Raw genomic sequence first — 23,777 nt, 5'->3', positions numbered from 1 at the left:
TCTGATACCAATTAGAAATCTTATTTCTTAAGAAAAAGGACAAAAAAAATATCATAACCAATCATTTTTATATTTTTATATTATATTTTATATTTATATATTATTTATATAGAATTCGAAATTTTTTTAGGAAATTGATACTTACCTACTAAAATAATGCAAGGAAACCCTAAGGAAATGCAAATTTACACAAAAGGCAATTTTTAACATGTAACAATCAAGAATATAGTTTTAATGAGTTAATTTAATTACTTTCATTTAATTGATACAAGATTGCAAAGTATTTCAAATTACATGTTGCATAAAAACAGTTTTCTTGAGCAAAATTTAAAATCATATGTTTCAAATTGACATTCAATTTAACCGTCAGCCTAAACATCTAATTTTAAAAGAAAAGATTGATAAACCTTGGGATGGGCGTTTTTTATAAACTTCTCAACATAAAAATAAATAATAGAATTATAGACTTTGACAATTTATTATCACATATCTGCCACATTTTTGATCACGTCATTATTATAAGTGATGTACTATAATTTTCTTTTATGTGAATAACTCGTTCTCAATCTCAATTTTATGAATCATACTCTCTTACTCAAATACTGAATAAACCAACCAGAATATTGGAGTACAGTAGCACTCTTATTGACCTAATTTTTGTAGGCCATCCAGATTTTGTGACATCATTCGGTATACATTCTACTAACAGGTTATCCGCTTATGAATCGTTTTTTTATTGTGTTTAAACTAAACTCACTTAAGCATCAGCCTAAACTCTATAACGTACTAAAAACTATTACTTACCATCCCATATTTTATTAAACCCAGAATTTTCTGTTAATTTTTACAAAATATCTCTATTAATTTTCTTTTGAACTTTCTTTAATTTCGGATATCCCTAAAATATTCATTCAGTAAAAACAACTTCTAAGGGGACATATATTATCAATATGTTTTTTTTCTTTATTGGGTATAACCATAATAGCAGGCATTGATCAATAATTGAATTATTGATCAAAGTTCGGATCACGTTCCGGACTGTTGGAAGACTATTATTGGCATGCCTTTGGCTAATCCATCATCGTTTTCTGATCTGCATAGAATTAGTATTTTACTGAGTCCAAAATTTTTGAAAGGATTAGTTATATTCCTTTGTGACAGAAAAAGCATAGTATCGATATTCTCTTATCCCCAAATGATTGCACAGCTACAGCTTTTCTTCTGATGATAAACAACTTGTTTATAACATTAGTATAACTAGTTGACCGTTTTAACTAAGATTTAAGATAGATCATTATGTTACGAGCACAATCTACAAAATAACTCAAATAAATCCAAACTTGTACATGTATAATGTACTGCCAAAAAAGGGACACATGGTGAAAAATTATGTTAATATTAGCTTAGATGACTTTAAGGCCGCATTTGTAACCTCTTCTAAAAATGTAGGTTTACATTTCGATGAGAATCTGCATTTTAGTGAACATGTCAGAAAATTGAATAAAAAACCTTTTTTATCTCTTAAATTAATTTTTAACCAAAGGCTTTTGTTCAATTTTAAACTAAAACGGGTACTTCGTGGCTCTCTTATTTTTAACTACTAATCATACTGCGATTATATATACCATGCTTAAGGTTGTTCGAAAAACAAAGAACAAAAAAAAATCGTGAACTCGTGTTGCGAATTGATATATGGAACTAAAAACAGTGATTATATATCTCATAAAATATTTAAAAACTAATTGACTAACTATGTCCAACAGATGTAATTGACACCTTACAAATTTTGTCTACAAAATGGTAACGATACACATAAAGTAAGTAAGCTTAAATAAGCGATAACACTAAGTAAGCTTAAAATTGTCATAATAGACCTGAGAAGCAAGGAATTGTTTACAATGCCGAAATTTTAAATTTGTATTTAAAAGACTTTTAACGAAACGTAGTCTATAATCCACATCCTTCTCCTATATTCCTAACTCGCCACCTTGATCACAAAAATGATTAAAATTATTAATTAAAAGAAAATAAAAAAATGGTAATAAAATATGCAGTGTTTCTTCGAAAAGAATTAAGAATGATATTGTTTTCAACATTTTCTAATGACATCTTTTTTGCCCAAATTATTTCTATTTAATAACCATCTTCAGAGGTTCTTTCCTTAATAGTCAAACAATTCTTAGATTAGAAAAAAGCTTTTATTACGCTTTCATTTTTTATGTGGTTCTTTTCAATCGTCTAAATCAATCTAAATGAGGAGTAATTAAGCATTTAACCTCGCCGGTGTCAAGTACCGCATATACAAATTCTCTGAAAACGCACAAAACACGCCGAAAGTTATTTTTAAACTCAAAAATAAGACACGTCTGGTTTTTCGGTTAGTTTTGATTTTCGAAAATTTTTTGCGCCCTGAGGTCAATCAAACTAAGAAATCCTAAAAATAGAAGGAGCAGGCAGTTGCGTTTACATAAAACAAGATTTTTCAGCGGTGCGTAAAGATGCATGGTTAAAACTGAAGTGCTTTGATAAAATGTTTTTTTTCATTAAATATACTCATCTTGGATGATGATATATTGTTTTTTAAATACTTCTTCTAATTCTTAAATTTTTCTTCTAGGTTACCGACCTCTACAAGCAAATGAAAGAACAAAGCTATACCGCGCCCACAAGATCTCTTAGTAGCGCAGCAACTTTGACATCACTCTGTGTGGACATCTCGCCAAGTTCGAGTAATTTTTTTGAGGTAATGTCAAAACATCTATTGATCATGTAAGAATCTAAAATTTGAACTGTGAAAAAATAAAAATCTCCACTATTCTTAATTCGCTTCCATTAATTTCTTTGTTCTTTTCTAATAGAATAAGTTTTAATTACTAATATATTGGATACAACGATAGTCTTCTAGGAAATAGATACTGAAATATACAGGGTGTTTGAAAGGTGAGTAGCCAAACGGAAATGGTGAATAGGTGAGATTACTGGCTATTTAAAATGCATAGTATTTTTTTGTTTTTTCTCAGATTTAAGGAGTAATATATTTTTTCCTTTTTTTAATAGATTTTCCCCGTTTTTTTAATTTAACCTTCAATTTTTTTTTAATTTTTGGCCAAAATGGCGCACAATTAATTTTATTTTTAAGACTAATGTTGTCTCATTCAGATTTAGGTAATAACTGAGAAAAATATTTAAAGAGAAACTACTAGTGGAGTAACAAACTTCCTTAAATCAATAGAAAAAAAATCTTACGTCAGCTTTACAATGAAAAAAATAATAATAAAAAAAGTTGTGTGGTTTTAAAATGTGTTAAAAAACTTCGCTAGTTAATAGCCTTTCTAACGATGTGCCACATGTAACAAAAATAATTAGGTAACTTACGAGAAACAAATAAGTTTGTCTTCAAGGACGCGTGAACTAATTTCTTGAAAGCAACGCCAATCCAAGTATTGGAAAATGCATTGTCTAGGTGCTCCCGGATCGCCAACCTCCAGTGCGCTGGGCACCCATCGTGTTGGAACGTCATTTGTTCTTCATTGAGAAAATTTGGAACCCCGTTCAAGAGATAATTATCCTCATTCAGATTATCCGGTTAATAATGTGGACCAATAAGGGCATTACCAATTAGGCCTGCCCAAACGTTTACTGAGAATTTCCTTTGAAAGGACACGACTTTCTTCATTTTTGGGTTTTGCTTATTTTGGGGCCCAATAATGCAAATTATGAAAGTTGATAATTCCCTCCCTTGAAAACTTGGATTCATCTATCCACAGTATGTTTTTCAAGAAATCGCGGTTATCCACGTCCATATGTAGCAGGAGGCGGCAAAACTGAATGCGTCTTTGGTAGTCGTTTTCTTCGAGATCTTGCACGGGAGTGTAATGAAAGGGGTGCTTTCCGTTGGCATGAAGATCAGACCAGACCTGCCATACACTTAGGTTTAGATTGGCAGCTACAGTCCGGATGCTCGTTGTGCGATCTTCGTCAAAAGCTTCCAGAATTCGTTCGTCATCAGCAACATTATCTTGTATATCAATTGTCTGCGAACTCCAGGTTCACGGCGACTTAGACTACCAGTTTCTCTTAAGCGTCTAAAGGTCGTTTCAAAAGTATGACGATTAGGTTGGCGTCTATTGGGAAAACGCTCTTGGTAAATTCTTTTTGCATCTCGTCCATTTCTATCAGCTCTACCATATGCCATTAGGATATCGGCGTACTACTCGTTTGTAAAGGCGCCAGCCATAGTAGACAACAGTAATAATAAAACAAAGTTAACGAAAATGAACAACAAAAACAATATGCGTAGAGCGGAGTTAAAAATACGTGAAGTAAGTAAACTCATCAGGTATAAATGCTTTTTGATTCCAAAATGCTTTGCTAAGATTCTGACTATAATTATAATCTGCTTGCTTCACCATCCAGAAGTTATGAAATCTTCTTTCCCTACTATTCATAATTAAGTTAAGTGGTCCCAGAAATAGCTCTGGCGCGACTAGTGGTTGCTAGTGTTGCATTGCAAATTAAATTATATAACCAAATATATATTTAAATTTACTGCTTCCTTATCCGATCCTTTGCTTCTTATAACTATGAGCATCTCTCTACTTTTTCCGCAATTTAATGTCCTTTCATATCTGCAACTTCTTCGATTCTTTTAGTATACCTTCAATTGTCAACATTTTACATTTATTGAAAAATAGAGAAATTCCGAGTATCTTGTTGAGTCTTGATATTTATGGAACTCTTTCTTTAACCTCACACGATTCTTATTTTCTTGAGAAGATGTATTGTTTGCAGTAGTCTACTGAGTATTACGTTTATTACCATTTAAAACTTTTCTTCCGTCTTTAATTTAGTGTAGATCCTCACGTCAAATGTTAATAGCTTCCAATACATGTATTTAATTCCTTATTATCTGATCCTTTTTCATTGTCTATCAATATAAACAACTAGATCATTCTATAATCAAAAAAAGTAATGAATTCTTAATAAAAGCTGCCATGAACTTCAACAAAATATGTAGAATCATCGCTTGACATTTGCATGATTGAAGAATAGAGTCCTGCATTCGCTAAAGAAACTAAGACTTATTTAAGAAGGACAATATTCAGGACAATATTGGGAAAATACTCATAGAGATATTATTATAAATTAATATAATACATACAACCAAGGACCCAATAAGCAACTGCCAAGGAGAACCAGGATCTTATGCTATTATTTTCAATCATATCTTAATTAGTTATTATTTAAAGATCTTAATCCTATTCAACGAATCAAGAAAATGTTTCATCGATTAGAGTCGTCTCTTTTCCCTATCTTTATTTTTGAGCTTGTAGCTTTTGTCAGTCTTTATTTCAGGCTGTATTTTGTCTAGCCCCTAATTGTGAATATTGAAAACGCTTTTCGAACCTTTCTAGGTAATAAGACTGTAAGCAGCTAGTACAGTCGTATGTGGTAGGTGATAAAACTCTTGATAAAATTTATAAAATAATTTGAAGCCACAAGTTTCCAGGTTCAGATTCAGATTTTCCAGAGCCCAACTCTTGAAAATCTAAAAGCAAAATACAAATAGGTATTACAAGTAAATCCTATTTTTTTCTTCATATTTATTTCTCATTTAACGGTCTTACGGAACCAAGCACGACTTAGAGACTTGTCTGATTGTTGAATCGATCATGGATGGTGTCGATGGTGAATGATTGAATGAACACTATTAATGTCAAAAATCTCGCAACTTTAATCAATCTCTAAACTATTTGATCGAACTTTTAAAACCTTCTTCGATCTCCTATATTGATTTGTCTGCTGACAGACTGGAAGAGATATACCTCCCCTTGTTATGAGTAGAATAAAGTGAAAAAAGTTATATTTTCCTGTCGACTGGTAAACAAACATAATTTTCTAATAAATTTATTATCAAATAGGTTTATAAACCTTTAAAATGTTAGCAATATAAATTATAAATTTCGGTCATAAATTTAGTTTCAGTAAACAAGTTTAAAGTTAAAAACACAGTGCAGGGTATGAGGGAGAGAACTGATATGCGATGCAGATTTATTGTATTTAGCAAAACTTAGGTAGTTAATTTAATGATTTGAGTCAGATTTATTATTGCTGGTTAATTAAAAATTAATTTTGTATATACTTTCTGTATAATTATCGTAATAAAAATGTATGAGAACTGCTATTTTTTTCGTACACCACTGCTATGTATAATACCAGGGCGTTAAATGAAATATTAAAAGCCATTTTTAATTTATGAAAACTAAAATTAGTAAGTTTCTTGAAAACTTCCAATATACACCCATATATTCAAAATGAGGTTACAGCAAATTAAGCGTAGGAGTAAGGTAATACTATTTTTAAATTAATATTAGACGAAATTAACTTAACTTGTAAAATAATGAGATATTTATTAAACAATGTATTCATTGTAGGTTTTATATATTGGAAAAATTAAAGTATGGCAAAAGAAGGTCGCAGACACATTTATAGATGACGCACTAGAAAAATTTCGAATTCATGAACTAGAAAAAACAAAATTGCGACAATTAGAACATGTTGGAAAACAACAAAGTGTGGATAACCTCTACCACAGGGGATCCATCGTAAGTTAACTATATTGAACAAAGCGAAGTTTTAATTATTTATTATTCAATGCTTTTTCAAGGATTCTACAACTAGCGAAAACAGCTCATCAACAGATAGTACCTCATCAAGCACTCCGACACCACAGATTCAAAGGTCCATATCTTATCATTCAAATATTTTACAAAAACCGCCCCGCGGTGTGAACGAACATGACAAGGATGTCGATCCCGGTAAACTTACTAGTATTGCTCCAATAACCGATGAAAATGGTAATCCAAAGGATGCAAAAGAAGACTCAACAAGTCAGTCTTCAGATATAAAAAACGACGATTCTCAAGCAAAAGAAGTGAAATCATCAGAGAATGACGAGCATAATAGAACGATGGTTCTGCAAGTAGACCGGACAGATCTGAGATTAATAAGTCCAGATAGAAAAGTTATCTTGCTGCATAAGCATCATCGGGACGTAACAACTTGTGTGCAAGTAAATATTATTGATTATGTTTTTTTCAATATCCTATTCCTATTGGTTTTTAGGGGATAACTCGTCCGGACCATTTTGGCTTTATATGTAAAGAACAAGCTGGAGGCCTACAAACGTTTATGGGTTACATTTTTAAGTGTGAATCTGCCTCTATTGCGAGTGATGCTGTAGCAGGTAAGTAATCAAAATGTTACACTGATTGTATATGCTGCTTAATTGTATTTAATAACATTTTATGATAAATACCTTCAAAATCCTCGATAAAGTCTATATAAGTAATCTCAAAGTTATTATGATTAATACCAACATTATATATTAATAAGGTCCTGAAGAAGTCCATACTTTTATATTTACCTAACTGTAACTGTTTTATTATTTTAAGCTATAACTCAAGCCTTCCTAACAACCGAAGCAAAAGATAGAGTCTTAATTACCTCATGTGAACACTGCCCTATGGTCTGGTTTCATAAACTTTGTGCAGAAGTCGTCCAAATGTCTGATAAGAAAACTCAAGCAGCAATTTTCAGGAAGTAAGAATTAAAACTATAATTTCTATGCTATACTTATACATTAAATTTCTAGGCTAGAACATCTTGACCCTGAAGAACAAGCGACTATCCTCACCAAATTCCGAGGTGCTGAAACTGATTCTGTTAGAGAACAAAACGAGTTTCTCATGATGCTGCTGAGGGCTCATTGTGAAATGAAGCAGGCCAGGCATATACACGATACGGCAGAAAACAGGTTAATTGATAAATATTTCAAAGAATATTCCACATTTTACTTTTTAAATTAAAATTTTTAGGTCAGAGTTTCTAAACCAGTATTTAGGTGTAGGGGGATCAAATGTGTTTAGTAAAGCAAAAAAGTCTCTTACCAATTCATTTGACCAGTTTCTTAAGAGACGGACTTCCAATGCCGAGTTCGCAAGCAGTCGACAAATGAGTCTACCAATATCACATAATTTGAATAAAGTATGTATATGTATATGTCTTGTTTTTTATAATATATCTAAAATGTATTTATTCAGGAATCATCACCATCTTCTTCCATACAGCCGCAAATAAATGAATCAAATTCCGATAAAGACTCTGAAGGATTTCGTTCCAGATCTTCCACCCTAGAATCCCAAAGTGAAGGAAAAGACCAGCATTTGTCTGTTAGGCAATCTAAACAAGCTTCAATATCGCCAGATAGAAGCACCACAGGATCGGATAAAGGGCAAGGATTGAAATCACCCATGATAGATATGTAAGTTCTCTTTTTAATAAGTATATAAAATATATTTATTTATTTATATCATAAAGCTTTATGAAAGTTGGTAACAACCCAAAGTCGTCAACTTCGGAGGACGATCTGCATAAATTGGATGCTAGTTCATGGAGACAGGCGATTTTTAAAAGGGTAGTTACTCCTAAAAAGGAAGAAGATATTCAAGAGCCTAGAAAGAAAAAAACTAAAGAAGAATTGCGAACTTTATGGAAAAAAGCCATAAGGCAAGCAATTTTATTGGTTAGGATGGAGAAAGAAAATGAAAGATTAAAAGGTAAGAGGTCTTTAAAAGTGCGATTTGGTTGAACGAGACTGGCGTTTTTTTTTTGCATGAATTAATTTAATATTGAATTGTTATGCTCCAAGACTATGGAATTGGGTATGAATGTGGAGAAGTCTACTGAGCTGAATCACACTATTTATTTTGCCATCATCAGTTATCATCATTAAGTGTGGATTCACAATTCTCTAATGAGATGAGGTATTTGTAGTTAGAGAAAGCCTTTTAGCCCTTATTTCAAAATAGTTTTCATAAGTTCAGTTATTTGATAATTTTCATAATTAAGTAGTTGGCTTTTCTGAAATACTACCGATTTTTTTCTTTACGACGGCATACATTATCTCTTCTTGATGAAGTATATTGGGGTTTGTTTTGCATTTGGCTTTCTGACATAACACTACGGTCAATGAACTAGTGATCTAGTAGTTTCGGCTTACATTCCTTTAGTATACTTGATTCTGATACTTCTTTATTCTTTTGATTTTCTTACTTTTCTATTTTTATAAATTATTTTCTTTATGTCTATTATGTTTTAAAAAATCACGAATTATATAAGCTTTTATTCATTTTTTAGGAGACTCTCTTTTGAAAAAGAATTTTCTCCATGAGAAAAAGAAACCTAAATGAGCTGGTTTATCAGTATTGATAAGCCAGGTTTTATTTTAATGCATTTCTTTTTTTAAGCTCAACAAGAAGAATCTGCAGTTAAAAGAATAAAACTGGAATACGACGAGATGAAGCCCAATCAACGCGAAGTGATGGAAGTTTGGGAGATGATAACGAATAAGCAAGAATCTCATATTAAATTAAATAAGCCCATGCTGTTACAAGCCATTCGGCAAGGTCAGTGTTAACTAGATCACCTAAGAAAGTCTCAATTTATGAAATTTGTAATTATTGTAGGTGTTCCAAGAGGTAAACGTGGAGACGTATGGCAGTTTCTCGCAGAGCAGCACTGTATTAAGTCTGCACCTCCCGATCGCACCAAATATCCTAATTATAACATACCTTACGAACAACTCTTGAGGCAACTAACTTCACATCAGCACGCCATCCTGATCGATCTTGGCAGAACATTTCCAAATCACTCGTATTTCAGTAGTCCATTGGGTCCAGGACAGTTGGCACTATTTAATTTGTTAAAGGCCTACTCCTTGCTGGATCCTGAAGTTGGTTATTGTCAAGGGTTAAGTTTTGTAGCCGGAGTGTTACTTCTGCATGTAAGCTTAACTCTGATACTAACTAATCATTTATTAATATGGATTTTTTTGACAGATGGAGGAATCAAAAGCCTTTTCTCTTTTGCGTCATTTGATGTTTCGCAGAGGCATGCGTAATCAATATCTTCCAGATATGGTGGGTCTTCAGATTAAACTGTACCAGCTTTCTCGACTGTTACATGATCAGATCCCTGACTTGTATGAGCATCTAGACTTTCACGAAGTCGCGCCAACTTTATATGCTGCTCCGTGGATGTTGACGGTGTTTGCTTCTCAATTTCCTTTAGGATTTGTCACTAGAGTATTTGGTAAGTACTGTTAGTTTCTAAGTACATACAATAACAGAAACATACAATATTGGTGTAAATAATTTAATTTTAATAATTGTAAGGATAATATCTGGATTACTTCGCGTTACAAGCTTTCTTAATGAATATGAATAATTAATGAATGTGAAAGGAGTTTCAAGGGTACTAGTTCTGAATGAATCAGGGATATTCATATAAAATCGCTGTTGTGCCATCAATATAGAAATTCATGGAATGGCATATTAAACCTTTTATATATATTTAATATATGAGTAGAAGCAGAATTATTTTTAAAAAGCTAATTCGAACGACAAGGTATTAAATTTTAGTAAATAGGGCAGTAAAATTATTATTTAAAATTACGAGAGCGGTACTATTCTTATTCTTCAGTTTACTATGGCCTCTTGCCTTGACGGAGCATTCAGTCAGTGGATTATATCTGGTTTTATCATCAATATGCAGTCAAAGCGTGGCACACACGTCTAGGTCTGACCTATCGATACTGCTTACCTACAACAGTTATCATGACGGCTGTAGACTTCTCTAATTTGTTAGTCTCGGTTCTGGCAGTTTAGTGCTATGTGTGTCGAGTCTCCCAGTTCTCCACATAAATATAAGGGGTTGTCTTCAACCCCGATCTTATTTAGGTCTGCTGGTGTTGTAAATTTTCAGGGCTTCAGATCTTTCTTTGACTGATTCCTCGCATGTTTTATCTTACCAGTACGGTTTTTTGGAATTTTCTTCTTCCCTATGGTTATTTTTGTTGCAGGATCCTCCGCTGCAGCGAGTATTGGGCTTACCAGATCTTCACCATGTTCTGGCCTGGATTAAACTACTCTATGTAAAACTTGCGGTTGGGTTTTCTGATATTCCATTTGAGTCTGGGTTTTTCTAATGCCTGGTTGTTGATTCTTAATTTCATGCTACAGTATATTGGATGGTGGTCGCTGATACTTATTTAATCTAGTACATAGGGTCCTACAGATGTTTGGGGACATGAGTGATGTCGCAGCACCTAGCTCCCTGCGTTGATGGGTTATTCTTGTAGGGGCTTGGTCATTCAGTACTACAAGATTGTTGTCTTCGAATATCTGAGCTAAGTTTCTTCGTGTTGGAACCCCATAGGTGATTCTGTCTGTTCCAGTTGCCCATGATTATAATGATACTAATATGAATGTTGAATCAGTATGTATTAGGAATGCAATTCCGTCACTGCTATCCTCTCTGTCTTGGCGGATTAGTGAGTAGCTGGAAAGTTGATGTATTGTTAGGTTAAGCCAGGTTTCATTTAAGACTAGAATATAGAAGGTTTTACTGTATGTGGTAAATGGATAGTTTTTGGGTATTTGTTTTTGACGCTTTGGCAGTTCTATTGTAGTATCACTAGCTTTTTACTGGTAAGCATTCTTTAGGTGTCTTTGGGGGTCTGTACTTCTGATATATCAGACAACTTTTGTCTTCCCTTCTTTTACCAGGGCCTAGCGTTTGGTCTTGTTCAATGTTCTGTTTCTATTTCCAAGTTTTCTGCTTTCTTTACTTTATTCAACACTAGTTTCTTTCCCTCATCTGTAAAAGTGATTTTTGCAAGCAGCCGGTTCAGAAGATCAGGATCTGGATTGGTTCTTTGTTTGAGGTTTAGCTCTTTGATATGATTGTGGTATCAATTCGGGTTCTCGATGAGTTTTGTAATAGTAGAGGTTCATGTTCTTGTTTATTTTTGCCTGAGGTTGCGGACCTTCTTCTCTTTCTTGTATTAGACATTATTTTTAGAGTATAGTGTACGCTTCTCGTCTCGTTTAGGTACATGCTTCTTTAATTCAGGGTTATGAAATTTGTTTGTGCTTTTTATTGGAGAGTGGCTGGAAAATCCCTGTGTTTGCCGGAGAATTGTGTGGTTCAGTTATATTTTGTATGTGTTTGTAAGTTCTGGGGCATCGGCCTCGGGATTCGTAGTATGAGACTTTTTCTAATGTCATTAATTTCTTTATTTGTTTTTATCTCAGATACTCAGAGCCATTCCTATCCGTAGTTCTGTGTGTGTTGGTGCAGTATGCGCAGGTTGGGTGGTTTTCTATATATTCCTTTTCTTTCTGAGTTTCGGTGGATACCTGGCATCTTTTATTGCTTGTACACTGTTTTGCTGGATGGCCAAAAAATTTGAATCTGGAGAGTCTTCAGTATTTGTGCAAATTAAATTTTTACTAGTTGCTGTTTAGAAATTTGTGTTTTTTTTTAATTTTGCTGTTGATTCCGTATTTGGTTGACGCTGCTATATATTCATATTTCTTGTAGGTTTGAACTAATTCTCATTTTTGTTCCAGGCTTTTAAACACATTTCTTAATTTGTTTCATGCATTTTACAGTTTGTTTAAAATTAAAAATAGTTTTTGCAAAAAAATTCATTTTGTAGAGTGATGTCCATATTCTGGGTTTTTTTTATAAGGTGAAGGAAAAAAAGGTCTTGTTTCTTCAGAAAATACCTATCCGAATATTCCTATAGAAATTTTCTGGAGAAATAAGACCTTTTTTCTACCTTCACCTTATAAAAAAATTAATTGTAATATTTTTTTATTTTTTCTAAAAACTTAATATTTTTGTACAATTCCCACGCTTTTGAAGTATTCGTTTATGCCTTCTAAGGCTTCTTTTTTATTCTAGGCAATTAACGCATCTAAATTTTGGTGTTTTCCAGAAATCGGAAATTATTTTTTATATTTTGTATGCATTTAAAGTATTTTTTAATTTTATTGTAGGCCTTTAAAATAACTACTCTAAAATCTTACTTTAATTAAAAAATATTCTATGGTCTTCGCTAATGTAAATAGCATTTTCCAGTTAAATATGTAATATTTCAAAAATATCAATAATGGTTAAAAGTAATATTTAAAAATCTAACATATATTTAAGTTATTTACTTTAGAACGTGTATATTTGTAATTTATTAATAACGACCAAAACAATTGACTTCCTGTCTTCTTTTTTTAATCAGTACTTATCTGTACTCAATCTTTTCGTCTTTTTTTTAGATTTAGTTTTCCTTGAAGGCCCAGATGTGATATTTCGAGTTGCTTTGGCCCTCCTTACTTACCATAAAGAAAATATCCTCTTATGTGATAGTTTTGAAGAAATTATGAATTATTTTAAAGGACCATTGGCTACCATAGATAAACCCATACTAGATAAAGTCATGAAGCATGTAAGTAATGATTTATCAAAATAAGGATTTCAATTAACTCCTAATTTATTCATTTTCCAGATCTATACTACAGATATCTCAAGGCATCTTGACGAATACAAAGTGGAATATCAAGTATTACAAGAAGAAATGGCCTCTGTACAGCCCCAAGTCGAAGCGATGCGCAAATTAGAGGCACAAAATAAACTTTTAAATGCAAAAAATCAAGAACTAATGGGGCAGTTAACGGTAGCGCTGACAAATGTTGAGAGGTTAGAAAAAACGAGGGGGTTACAACAAGCGCAGCTCAACAGGTTGGAAATGCAAAGTAGAGGGTCGGATGTAACCATATCTATCCTAGGAAATTTTATTAATAATTTAATTGAGACAAAGGTAAAATTTTAAGAAAAGTTTTAAAAAGCATAAAAAATTAAGACTCAATGTAATTTTAGGTCGACATAGAAATTCCAGATGAAGTAAGAAGGATATTGTCACAAATCACGTTTTCCGAAAAGAAAAAATCTGAGGGAAAAGGGCAAAATAATTTATTAAAAATACTACAAGAAAAGGAGAATCGTATGCAGCCGCCGGATCGTTTGATGGTTAAATCTCTCAGTACCGGTCAGTAGTAGTTATATTTATAAATATAATTTTGTTATTTATTTAAATTATATTTTTAGGCAAAATAACCGTTCCATCATCCTTAGACTTTATGTCTAGGGCAAACAGTCTAAATACCAAAGAAGAAAATATAATTGTACCACTATTAAAAAACCAAGTTCAAAAATCACCATCTGGTTCTACCGAGAAAAAGTCTAGCTTTTTTTCGAGTTCGCATAGTAATATATTAGAGCAACAAAGGTAAATTTATTTACTGTTAAACCCATTTTTAAACCAACTTTTATTCAATCTTTGATTACCAGACACTGTTATACTAAAAAATTATTTGAGCTTTTATTTCACTTTGTTTCTTTTTAAAATCTTAATTGTTGATTCCTCCCTTTCTTTTTTCTTTTCGACGAGCTTTGCTTTAATATTCCTAGACAGTTATTGCTTTATGTCTTATTTTCTTTAATGATTTTGATCAGGTATTTTTGTATTTTGGTTTGAGGTTTGGTCCTTTATGTTTTCTATTTTAATTTTTAATTTCTTTATTGCGATTTTCACGATCAGGTCTTCTTCTTGTTTGCGGTCTTATTCATGTTGTTTTTATCTAGATCATAATATTCTTTGCGAGCGTTTTAGAATTTTTAATAACTATTCTTGATCGATCTAGATCCTAGGAATAAAAAAGAGAAGTTGAGCCATGTTCGTGTCCTCATAAGGATGTAAGGTCAAAGACTCCTTAAAAGGCATCTACTAATTAGACCCGTTGTCATTTACTCATAATAACTTAATGTTGGGCCAGACCATTGGAATACTATTTAGATGGCATCCGCTATAGTAATATTTCTGTTCCTTTTTGTATCTTATTGGAGGCATCATGCTGTCTCCTATTTCAAATAGAGCCTTGAATTGAGTTTGGATACTACAACTGAAATAAAACCATCATTAATTAGTATTCAGTATGTTCTTAGACAACTTTAAGATTTATAGAAACATAAAACAGTAGAGAAACTTATTAAAGTTCTAGCGAGGATAGTCTCTGGAGTTGACCAGTGGCTAATAATTTTTCTTTGGACATTAAAAACTATTGCTACATAGGCTTCTTTAGAAATAAGAAAGTTAACCTTAGATATACAGGTAAAATTTACCTCTTGCACTGTTTTTATTGACAAAAACTTCTTGGTTGAATGAAAAACTGTACCTTTATGAGCACATATCCTTAAGATTAGCATAAAAATCCAAAACATCTTGGGATTTTTTTATTTTCTAAATGCCACCAAATTGCTGTACAAAACATTAGTGAGATCGACTATTCCACCATCGTCTATAGTCACAGCGTATCAAGTTGAAGCAGTATAGTAGCAGATATTTTTCATACTCGTATATTCAAGCTCAATTGAGGTATTCAATATTTGCTCTATTTTTTAACTTTCTTTTTCACGTCTTTTGTCCATAATCAGTTTGCATCTTCAGCGGTTATTTGCGTAACACTATAGACAAATCTCGCCTATTAATAGATCTCTGCAAGTCTAAGTCTTTGTCGTCTGATTTTTTTTGGCATCCCTTTGCACTTTACCCTTGAAATTGAGTTGCAATATATTAAGTTTTTCCAGAACTTACCAAGTGGCTTATTTCTGCAGAATTTCTTTATATACTATTAATAAATGTATGTTACCCCGTTATCAAAACCTAATTTAAAAACAAGTCATGATTTTATACCTACGCTTAGCTACATTTAAATACCGATAACTTAATGCTTAATTTTTACTACTACTATTCATCTCTTCTAGTTCTTGTAGAAAAACAACAAAAAGATTCTGATCACACATAAATCTGAAGATATTTGGCAGTCGCATCAAATTATTCATTTAACATCAATTTAATATTTATTTTAGAAAAATACTAATCAAATTAGAAAGATATAAATCGTACCACAAAAACACAAACTAATTTTTGCATAATTTAATTGGATGCGACTATTACCTAAAAGTACAATTTAAGGACCCTAGAGAATGTGAAATAATAATTTGAAGTTGAAGATTTATTTGTGCATTTTTTCTATAAATACTTTTAGAATGACTTGGGTAAATAAATTATAATAATATTCACTTTATAATCACAAAATCTACAAATTTCAATCACAGTTAGATTTTTGATTTTAATTTTGAGTCTACTATGATCTGCTCAATACGAACATAACTGTAATACTGAATTTGCATTTTTTGTCTTTAATTTTGCTACGGTAAAGTAGGGCTACTTTGTGACACTACAGCCTAATTTGTGACATTGCCACTTTTAATTAAAATTAATTTTTTACCAGGTCGCTAAAAACGATAGAACCATTTAAATTTCATATAACAATAGTGTACCGGGTGCGCCATCTAGGTCAATATGACAAAAGCCGGTAGCAAAACATCGCTCCTCATACCAGAGCAGAGTTGAAAATTAGGCAAACAGATGTTTTTCGATTTGTGTGTAAACTTTCTATTGAACACAAAAAACCGTGAAAGATTTTTTAACTAAGGTAAGTTTATATTAAAGTATAATATGTTTGCTTGCCTTACTGTAAAAAATGTATACCTACTTTCGAGTTTTTTTTTAATTTGTTTTTTCTATTTTTACGAAAAAAGTACAAAACGAGCAGCGACTTTGTGACAAAAAAATGTCACAAAGTAGCCCCTTACCTGTTAAACAAAGACCAAAAAAATTGTTTTGTTTTAGATACAATGCCAAGGGCGTACAAAGAAAATTGGCTGCCGCAGCTACAAAAACTATACAGAAGAAACGTTAGCTGAAGCTCTTAATGATATAAAAAATAAACGAATATCATTACGCGGTGCTGCGGAAAAATATTGTATACATCGAAATAATTTATGGCTGAAAATTAAAGAACGGCACAAAAACAGGCCTGGACAACAAAAAGTATTTACCGACCAAGAAGAAGATGCCTTTGCCGCCCATATTATCACTGTGTCAACTTTTGGTTTTCCCGTAAGCACATTTGATCTAAGATGTATAGTTAAATCGTATATAGAACGTCAAGGCAAAAAAGTTAAGCCTTTTTAAAACAATATGCCAGGACCTGATTGGGTCAAGTTCTTTTTAAAGCGACAACCACAGCTTTCACAGAGAATCGCACAGAATATTACACATGCTACTGATGAAGAAACTGTAAAAAATTTCTTTGATAATTTGGAGGCTGAGTTAGAAGGAATTCCTGCAGAAAATATATGGAATTATGACGAAACAAACCTTGTTGACGACCCAGGCCAGACAAAAATAATAACCAAAAGGGGAACAAAGTACCCTGAGTGAATCAGAAACTCTTCCAAAGCCTGTACTTCTCTAATGGTATGCGGAAATGCCGAGGGTCAATTAGCTCCACTTTATATTAATTATAAATCTCAAAACCCGCAAACGCGCGATATAATAGAACGGCTTCGGGATGGTTTGACTACCAAGTTTTTGAGAATTAGTTTTTAAATCTTATGCTGCCAATATTAAAACGCCAAGAAGGGCGAAAGGCCCTTATAGGAGATAATCTTAGCTCGCATTTAAATCAGCAGGTCATTCAAGCATGTGAAGCTAATAATATTCGCTTTATACCTTTACCTCCTAATACAACGCATCTACTCCAACCACTTGACGTGGCCTTTTTCCGCCCAATGAAGGAAAAATGGCGCAAAATTTTAAACGAGTGGAAGGCAAGCCACTACGGTAGCAGAGTCTCTTCCATACCAAAGGATGAATTTCCAAGCCTTTTAAAAAAGCTGATGAGTTAGTTAGAAGAAAGAGGACCTGATAGCCTAAGATCTGGTTTTAGAAAGACAGGCATTTATCCTTTAGATGGAAACGAGGTCATGGACCGTTTATGCACTCGTATTGTAACAGCAGATACCGAAATAGCTAAGGTTGTGGGTAATAGTTTTATTTAACACCTTACCAATGTAAGGACTGACGCAACCAAAGGGAGGCAGATCAAAAGAAGAAAGCGGCTAAACATTCCACCAGGTCAAAGCATAAGTAGTAGTGATTTTAACATCCAATCTGCTGCCATTTCTGCTGAGAATACGCAAAACAACGATGACCCTCAACCTGGACCCTCCGGCATTCAACAAAAGAAACGCCTAAAAAGCGGTCGAGGTAATGGATCAACATCAGATAGTTCCAGTGAAAATCAGGACCAAATTAAATACATGGAAAGTGATGACAGTCCATGGGATGAACATTTTTCCAGTGATGAAGATGAACGGGTACTTAAAGAAAGAACTGTAGCCCAAAAAGCAGAAAAGTCAGAGGGAAAGTACGTCGTTGTTAAATTTGAAGGAAAGTATTTTACAGGTCAAGTTACGACCGTATACAGCATAGGAGCGACAGTAAATGTGACGGAACGTGTTGGAAAGCAGTGGAAGTGGCCTCAAAAGAAAGACGAGATATTTTATAAAAATGATGTGAAATGATATCACAGGTGTATCATATATTATTTACCACCAGTTTTATTCCTTAGTTTTCTTTTGTTTAAAGTTACCTACACATTAATAAACATTTTGTTAATATTTTGCATAAGAGCATTTAGACATGCAAAATAAAAGTTATTTTGTAATTATTTATGTGTTTTTATCAATCAAATATCCTTATTTAAAATTTTAATATTATATATTTTTTGTATATAAATAGAGCATGGGTGTTACTTTGTGCCAAAATTGTATTTCACGTTAAATATCAAACAAAATGATCCCTGTCACAAAGTAGACTTTGCGACACTTTATTTTGTTTTTTTCTCAAATTCTACTTCACATGTCGAGTTACCGATTTGAATCAAGCAAGAACAAATATGAAACGATAAGTTGGTGTATCTAAAATAATATTATTTGCAAGTTTACATGATTTATCATCAAAAAACCTAAAAAATTGTCACAAAGTAGCCCCACTTTACGGTATTAAAAATTAATATATTTATAATAATGGATATGCGGTTTTTCGATTATACTTTATAATTATTTTTCTTAGGTTAAATAGTAGCCAAACTACTTTATTAAATAGCAAAATAGACATCAAGGTTCAAGAGTGCGAAAACAACAGGAAAAACTCCGAAACACCATCAATAGATATACCAAACCCAAATAAAAATACCTCTCCTACACATTCAATAGGTAAGTACTTAAACATTACTGATAGTTAACAAATTAATAATTACCATTTTTTAGATAGTGGAGTTGGTACTCCATCAAGCCCGAAAATACCCGAACACCACCCGCTCAGTAATTGTGACGTAACATTTACTTATAGTGGCACTAAAGAATTAAAAAATCTGAAAAGCCTTAAGCATTATCAACGAAACTCGAGTCCTGATATGCTTGAAAATGCGAAATTAAATTAGGAATGATGATAAAAATTCTCATTTATTTGATTTTTCGTGATAGTTCTTAGGTTATAGGTATTTGTGAGAATGCTTTACAATCCGCCTTAAAAATATCCAAAATATAAAAAGAAATAAGTTCTAGAGTAAAAATTATTCCGCAAATTGAAAATTCTAGGCATTTTAAACCAAAAAAGATTTTTTTAATGTTTTTTTTTAATATTCATAAATTCACTGCTTCTTAGTACTCGTGTTAAAATAAGGATTGTATCCATTTTAATTTTTAGATATTTCACGTTAATCACAGAATATATTAGTTTTGGTGATATTAGCCTATATTATGTTATGTTTAGTTAAAAACACACCTAAATAATTTTTTTAACAACGCAATGTATATTTTTAGAAATTTTGTCAGAAAACCCTAATAACTGCAACAAATTGATATGAATTTAAAAAAAAACTAAATTAACTTAAGTTCATACTTATTTTCAATGTCCAAATTTGGTTTAGAAATAAAACTTACAGATAAGTTTCAGAATATAAATTACAATACAACAAATTTCGGAACATATATTGTTTTGAACTTTTTTATAGCTCATACCAATTTATGGCATTATGGAACACCTTATAGATCGTTTATATTTTTTTAATGGCAATTTTTAAATTTTAAAGAAAAATATTGTTGTAGTCATAGTATGTATATTTTGTACTTAAGGTTATTGTTTAATTTATTTTTAGCAAATAGTTCTGATAATATTAATAAGGGCATATTTGTTTATGTAAGCGTATGGCAATATAATTTGCTGAGTATTTCGTCAATAAAGAATAAAAAAATATTAGTCATGTGGTCACATATATATATATCCACGTATATACATATACGCCCGCAAAAAAAATTATATAATATGTAGATGATATTATTTTATGAAATATTTGTAATTATTATTAAAGTAATAAATTGACAAAATTTTATAGCAAAGTTTCTTTAATATTATTTTTATTGTCAAACCTTTATTTTTGTCAGTTATGTTTATTAATTAATTAAGGGTAACAACCAATTACCAAAAGCCCACAACCTAGAACAGTTATTTCATAATACGAATATAAAAACTAGTTTGTAAATAAAATTAGATAATGTATTGCTCGATATAATTAAGAAGAGATAAACATGCTAATAATAACCTATTCCTCTCGAGCGCCCTAATTATAAAATTGGAATTATTTGATGCTGTGATCTATTAGACTGCAGTGAGTCCGTAATTAAATTCGTGTGATTCGTTGTATGACCATTAACTAAAGAAACTTTGTTTAAATGAGCAGTTTATTCAAAATCTTTTTTATTTTTGCTTAATGCAATCAATATGACACATTAAAGATAGCATGACAATAAGTCTACATTTTTTATTTCATCTGCCCAAAATAAGGGGTTTCTTTCAACCCATTTTTAAAATATCTAGCACTATTAACATATTGAACTTTTTTCAATAAATTAATATGAGTTGGGGAAAATTAAATTAACTTAAGTCCATAGGTACTTGTTTTCAATGTACAAATTTGGTTTAGAATAAAACTTTTAGATCAAAATCTAAAAACACCATGTAACAGTAAAAAAGTAGCAAGGCAAAAGTGCAAATTATCTTAAAATCGGATAGGAAATAAAACCAGAAAAAGCCTGGTCATAATGTAGAGATTGACAAGCGAATTTTGAAAAATTTGCGAGAACGCAGATTATACGTCAAGCGTTAGAAAAGTAACCAAAGACCTTGGCCACCCTATATGGGCGACTATCCACCAAAATGGAAAGTATCTCTTTTACGGTGTGGAGGTGCCGAGCTTAAATGAAGAAGACCTTGCAAGAAAAATTTAGTTTTGTTGTTAGAGTAAATACATATACGGTCGCAACACAAATTATATATTATGTAGGTGACAATATTTTTTTTTAATTTGTTGTTATTATTATTATAGTAACAAATTGACAAAATTTTATAACAAAGTTTCTTTAATATTATTTTTATTGTCAGCCTCTGTGTGTGCTTTATTTTTGTCAGTTATGTTTATTAATTAATTAAGGGTAACAACCAATTACCAAAAGCCCACAACCTAGAACAGTTATTTCATAAATCGAATATAAAAACTAGTTTGTGAATAAAATTAAAAAATGTATTACTCGATATAATTAAGAGAGAAATCTGCTAATAATAACCTATACCTCTCGAGCGCCCTACTTATTGGAATTGGAATTATTTGATGCTGTGATCTATTAGAGTTATTAGACTGCAGTAAGTCCGTAATTAAATTGACAACACTGATTCGTAGAATGACCATTAACTGAAGAAACTTTGTTTAAACGAGCAGTTTATTCAAAATCTTTTTTATTTTTGCTTAATGCAATCAATATGACACATTTAAGATGGCATGACAATAAGTCTAAATTTTTTATTGTTTCATTGGCCCAAATTAAAGCTTTCTTTCAACTCATCTTTGGAATATCTAGCCCTATTAACATATTGAACATTTTGCAATAAATTAATATGAGTATGAGAGGTACTTGTTTTTAATGTGCAAATTTGGTTTAGAATAAAACTTATAGATCAAAATCTAAAAACACCATGTAACAGTAAAAAAGTAGCAAGGCAAAAGTGCAAATTATTTTAAAATCGAATAAGAAATAAAACCAGAAAAAAATTAAATCAATTTTTCAAAACTTAGTATTTTTTCATCTGCGGAAACCATTCCGATTTTTTTTTAAATCCCAACTTAACCATCTTCGTTTCTCTTATAGATTCCGAGATCCCCATATCAAGGGTCGAATTGAAACACCCTGTAGATGTTGACGGTGTGGTTATATTTGATTATTTAAGCAAGAAGTTATTAAAAATATTATTATTATTATTATTATTATTATTATGAAAATAAAATCAAAGTACATAATATTAAAGGAAATCGCAATCCTTAATCCCGTGCCCTGTAAAGGTTGTTGTCTATTCTATATCATTGGCCTTTCCACAATTAAGACCTTTCTTTGTCATATATGTCAATTATTCATACCGATGTCTGACCAATTCTTCAGAGCTTCTATTGTAATACAGTTTAGGTAAACAAAAGTTTCTGGCTTAACCCTTTCGGCCCCAATGGGAAAAATAAATCCCAACATACATTTCATAACATCTGCGGGGCGCTATCTGTCCCGTTTTTAATGGAAATTGTCATTAGCGGGTATTTTAAGGTTTTAACAATTTTTCGACAGGCAGCGACACGATTTTTGGAGGTCATTTTGATTGTAAACGCCGAAAAGCGAGCACATTGTTGATTTTTGACACTGTTTTTCTACAAATTTGATAGTTTTTGTGTGGTTTTTGAAACAATCTGTTTAGGTAAGTTCAGCATATATAATAGCAAAGTATTTTGATGGTTTTTTTGTGTTGGTTTTTGCATTTTGGGTGTAATATTTGGATATGGGATATATGTGTCCCAGTGGGTTTTTTGATAGGGTGATTTATATCCCAATGGTATTTTACAGTATGTCAAGAAAGAAGTTGACTAGGGCAGAACTTCAAGATCTTGCTGACAATTTAGAAGAGTTGTCATCCGGAGAAGAGGTACAATCCCCATATGAAGACTCTTCCTCAGAAGAAGACCCATTCCATAATAGTAAAGTTGTATCAGCCCTCGGATACTTCGGACGAAGATAGTGGAGACATTGAAAGTGATGCAAACGAGAACCTAACCCAACCCAACGACGGCGTTATTTCTGCTGAAAATTCAGATCAAGAGGCTGAAACTCCTGTTACAACTGGTAATATAATTTGGTCATTACCTACAAATACCTATGTCCCAAGACTTAGCATTCCAAATGAAAGTCAATGTATCATACATCCTTCCATTGCTGCAAATGCCTCCCCGCTGGACATATTCACTAAAATTTGTCCTCGAAGTTTATTTACTTTTATTGCTGAGTCTACAAACCAGCGAATCAAAATTTACAAAGAAAATTTAAAAAAAAGGCGACTTTCACTGATGCAGGGGAGATTAAGATTACTATTGGCTGCACATTAGTTATGTGTTTCAATAAGGTGCCAAAACTTCGCCATTACTGGCCATCTTTGGGAAACAAGGCCATCAAATCGGCCATATCCAAAAACAGGTGTTTGTTTTTACTATCCAAGCTTTTTTCAATAATCTAGTCAAGCCAGAAGGGGCCAGTAAGATTTACTATGTACAAGAGCTTCTATCTTGCTTCAAATATACGTTTCAGAAATATCGATCCGACAGTACAAGTTAAAGTATTGACGAGAGCATGGTGGGCTTCAAAGGAAGATCTTCACTGAAACAATATATGCCACAAAAACCTGTGAAAAGAGCCATAAAATTATGGTCTAGATGTGATGCCAAAACAGGATATACATACGATGCAAATGTATATTGCGGCGAAGACGACGTTGAAAGAAGCGGAACTTTGGGCGAAACTGTTGTAAAAAAATTATG

The 23,777-nt window shown here is 32.1% G+C and overlaps 1 protein-coding gene and 1 long non-coding RNA gene across 5 annotated transcripts in view; both read left to right on the top strand.

The window, feature by feature from the left end:
• The window catches only part of LOC126740174 (TBC1 domain family member 1), an 87,977-nt gene extending 67,294 nt beyond the window's left edge, over window positions 1-20,683 (top strand). For all 4 annotated transcript variants that reach the window (XM_050446104.1, XM_050446106.1, XM_050446107.1 and 1 more), the window contains 18 exons: window positions 2,618-2,743; window positions 6,435-6,605; window positions 6,668-7,072; window positions 7,126-7,246; window positions 7,455-7,602; window positions 7,655-7,816; window positions 7,878-8,046; window positions 8,103-8,323; window positions 8,380-8,618; window positions 9,309-9,467; window positions 9,528-9,844; window positions 9,900-10,152; window positions 13,179-13,348; window positions 13,409-13,720; window positions 13,780-13,948; window positions 14,008-14,188; window positions 18,944-19,086; window positions 19,141-20,683. In XM_050446104.1, coding sequence (XP_050302061.1) covers window positions 2,618-2,743; window positions 6,435-6,605; window positions 6,668-7,072; window positions 7,126-7,246; window positions 7,455-7,602; window positions 7,655-7,816; window positions 7,878-8,046; window positions 8,103-8,323; window positions 8,380-8,618; window positions 9,309-9,467; window positions 9,528-9,844; window positions 9,900-10,152; window positions 13,179-13,348; window positions 13,409-13,720; window positions 13,780-13,948; window positions 14,008-14,188; window positions 18,944-19,086; window positions 19,141-19,313 — 3,639 coding nt within the window. In that variant the 3' untranslated portion in view covers window positions 19,314-20,683. The remainder of the gene's footprint in view (window positions 1-2,617; window positions 2,744-6,434; window positions 6,606-6,667; window positions 7,073-7,125; window positions 7,247-7,454; window positions 7,603-7,654; window positions 7,817-7,877; window positions 8,047-8,102; window positions 8,324-8,379; window positions 8,619-9,308; window positions 9,468-9,527; window positions 9,845-9,899; window positions 10,153-13,178; window positions 13,349-13,408; window positions 13,721-13,779; window positions 13,949-14,007; window positions 14,189-18,943; window positions 19,087-19,140) is intronic.
• LOC126740178 (uncharacterized) lies at window positions 16,072-18,539 on the top strand. The gene is made up of 2 exons (XR_007661807.1): window positions 16,072-16,457; window positions 16,655-18,539. It is a non-coding gene; the product is annotated as an uncharacterized LOC126740178 (long non-coding RNA).
• Window positions 20,684-23,777: the final 3,094 nt, after the last annotated feature.

Source organism: Anthonomus grandis, chromosome 9 (genome assembly GCF_022605725.1).
Source record: "Anthonomus grandis grandis chromosome 9, icAntGran1.3, whole genome shotgun sequence".
NCBI lineage: Eukaryota > Metazoa > Arthropoda > Insecta > Coleoptera > Curculionidae > Anthonomus > Anthonomus grandis.
Note: the sequence above shows the minus strand (reverse complement) of the source record. Positions and strands in the feature narration are given on the sequence as shown.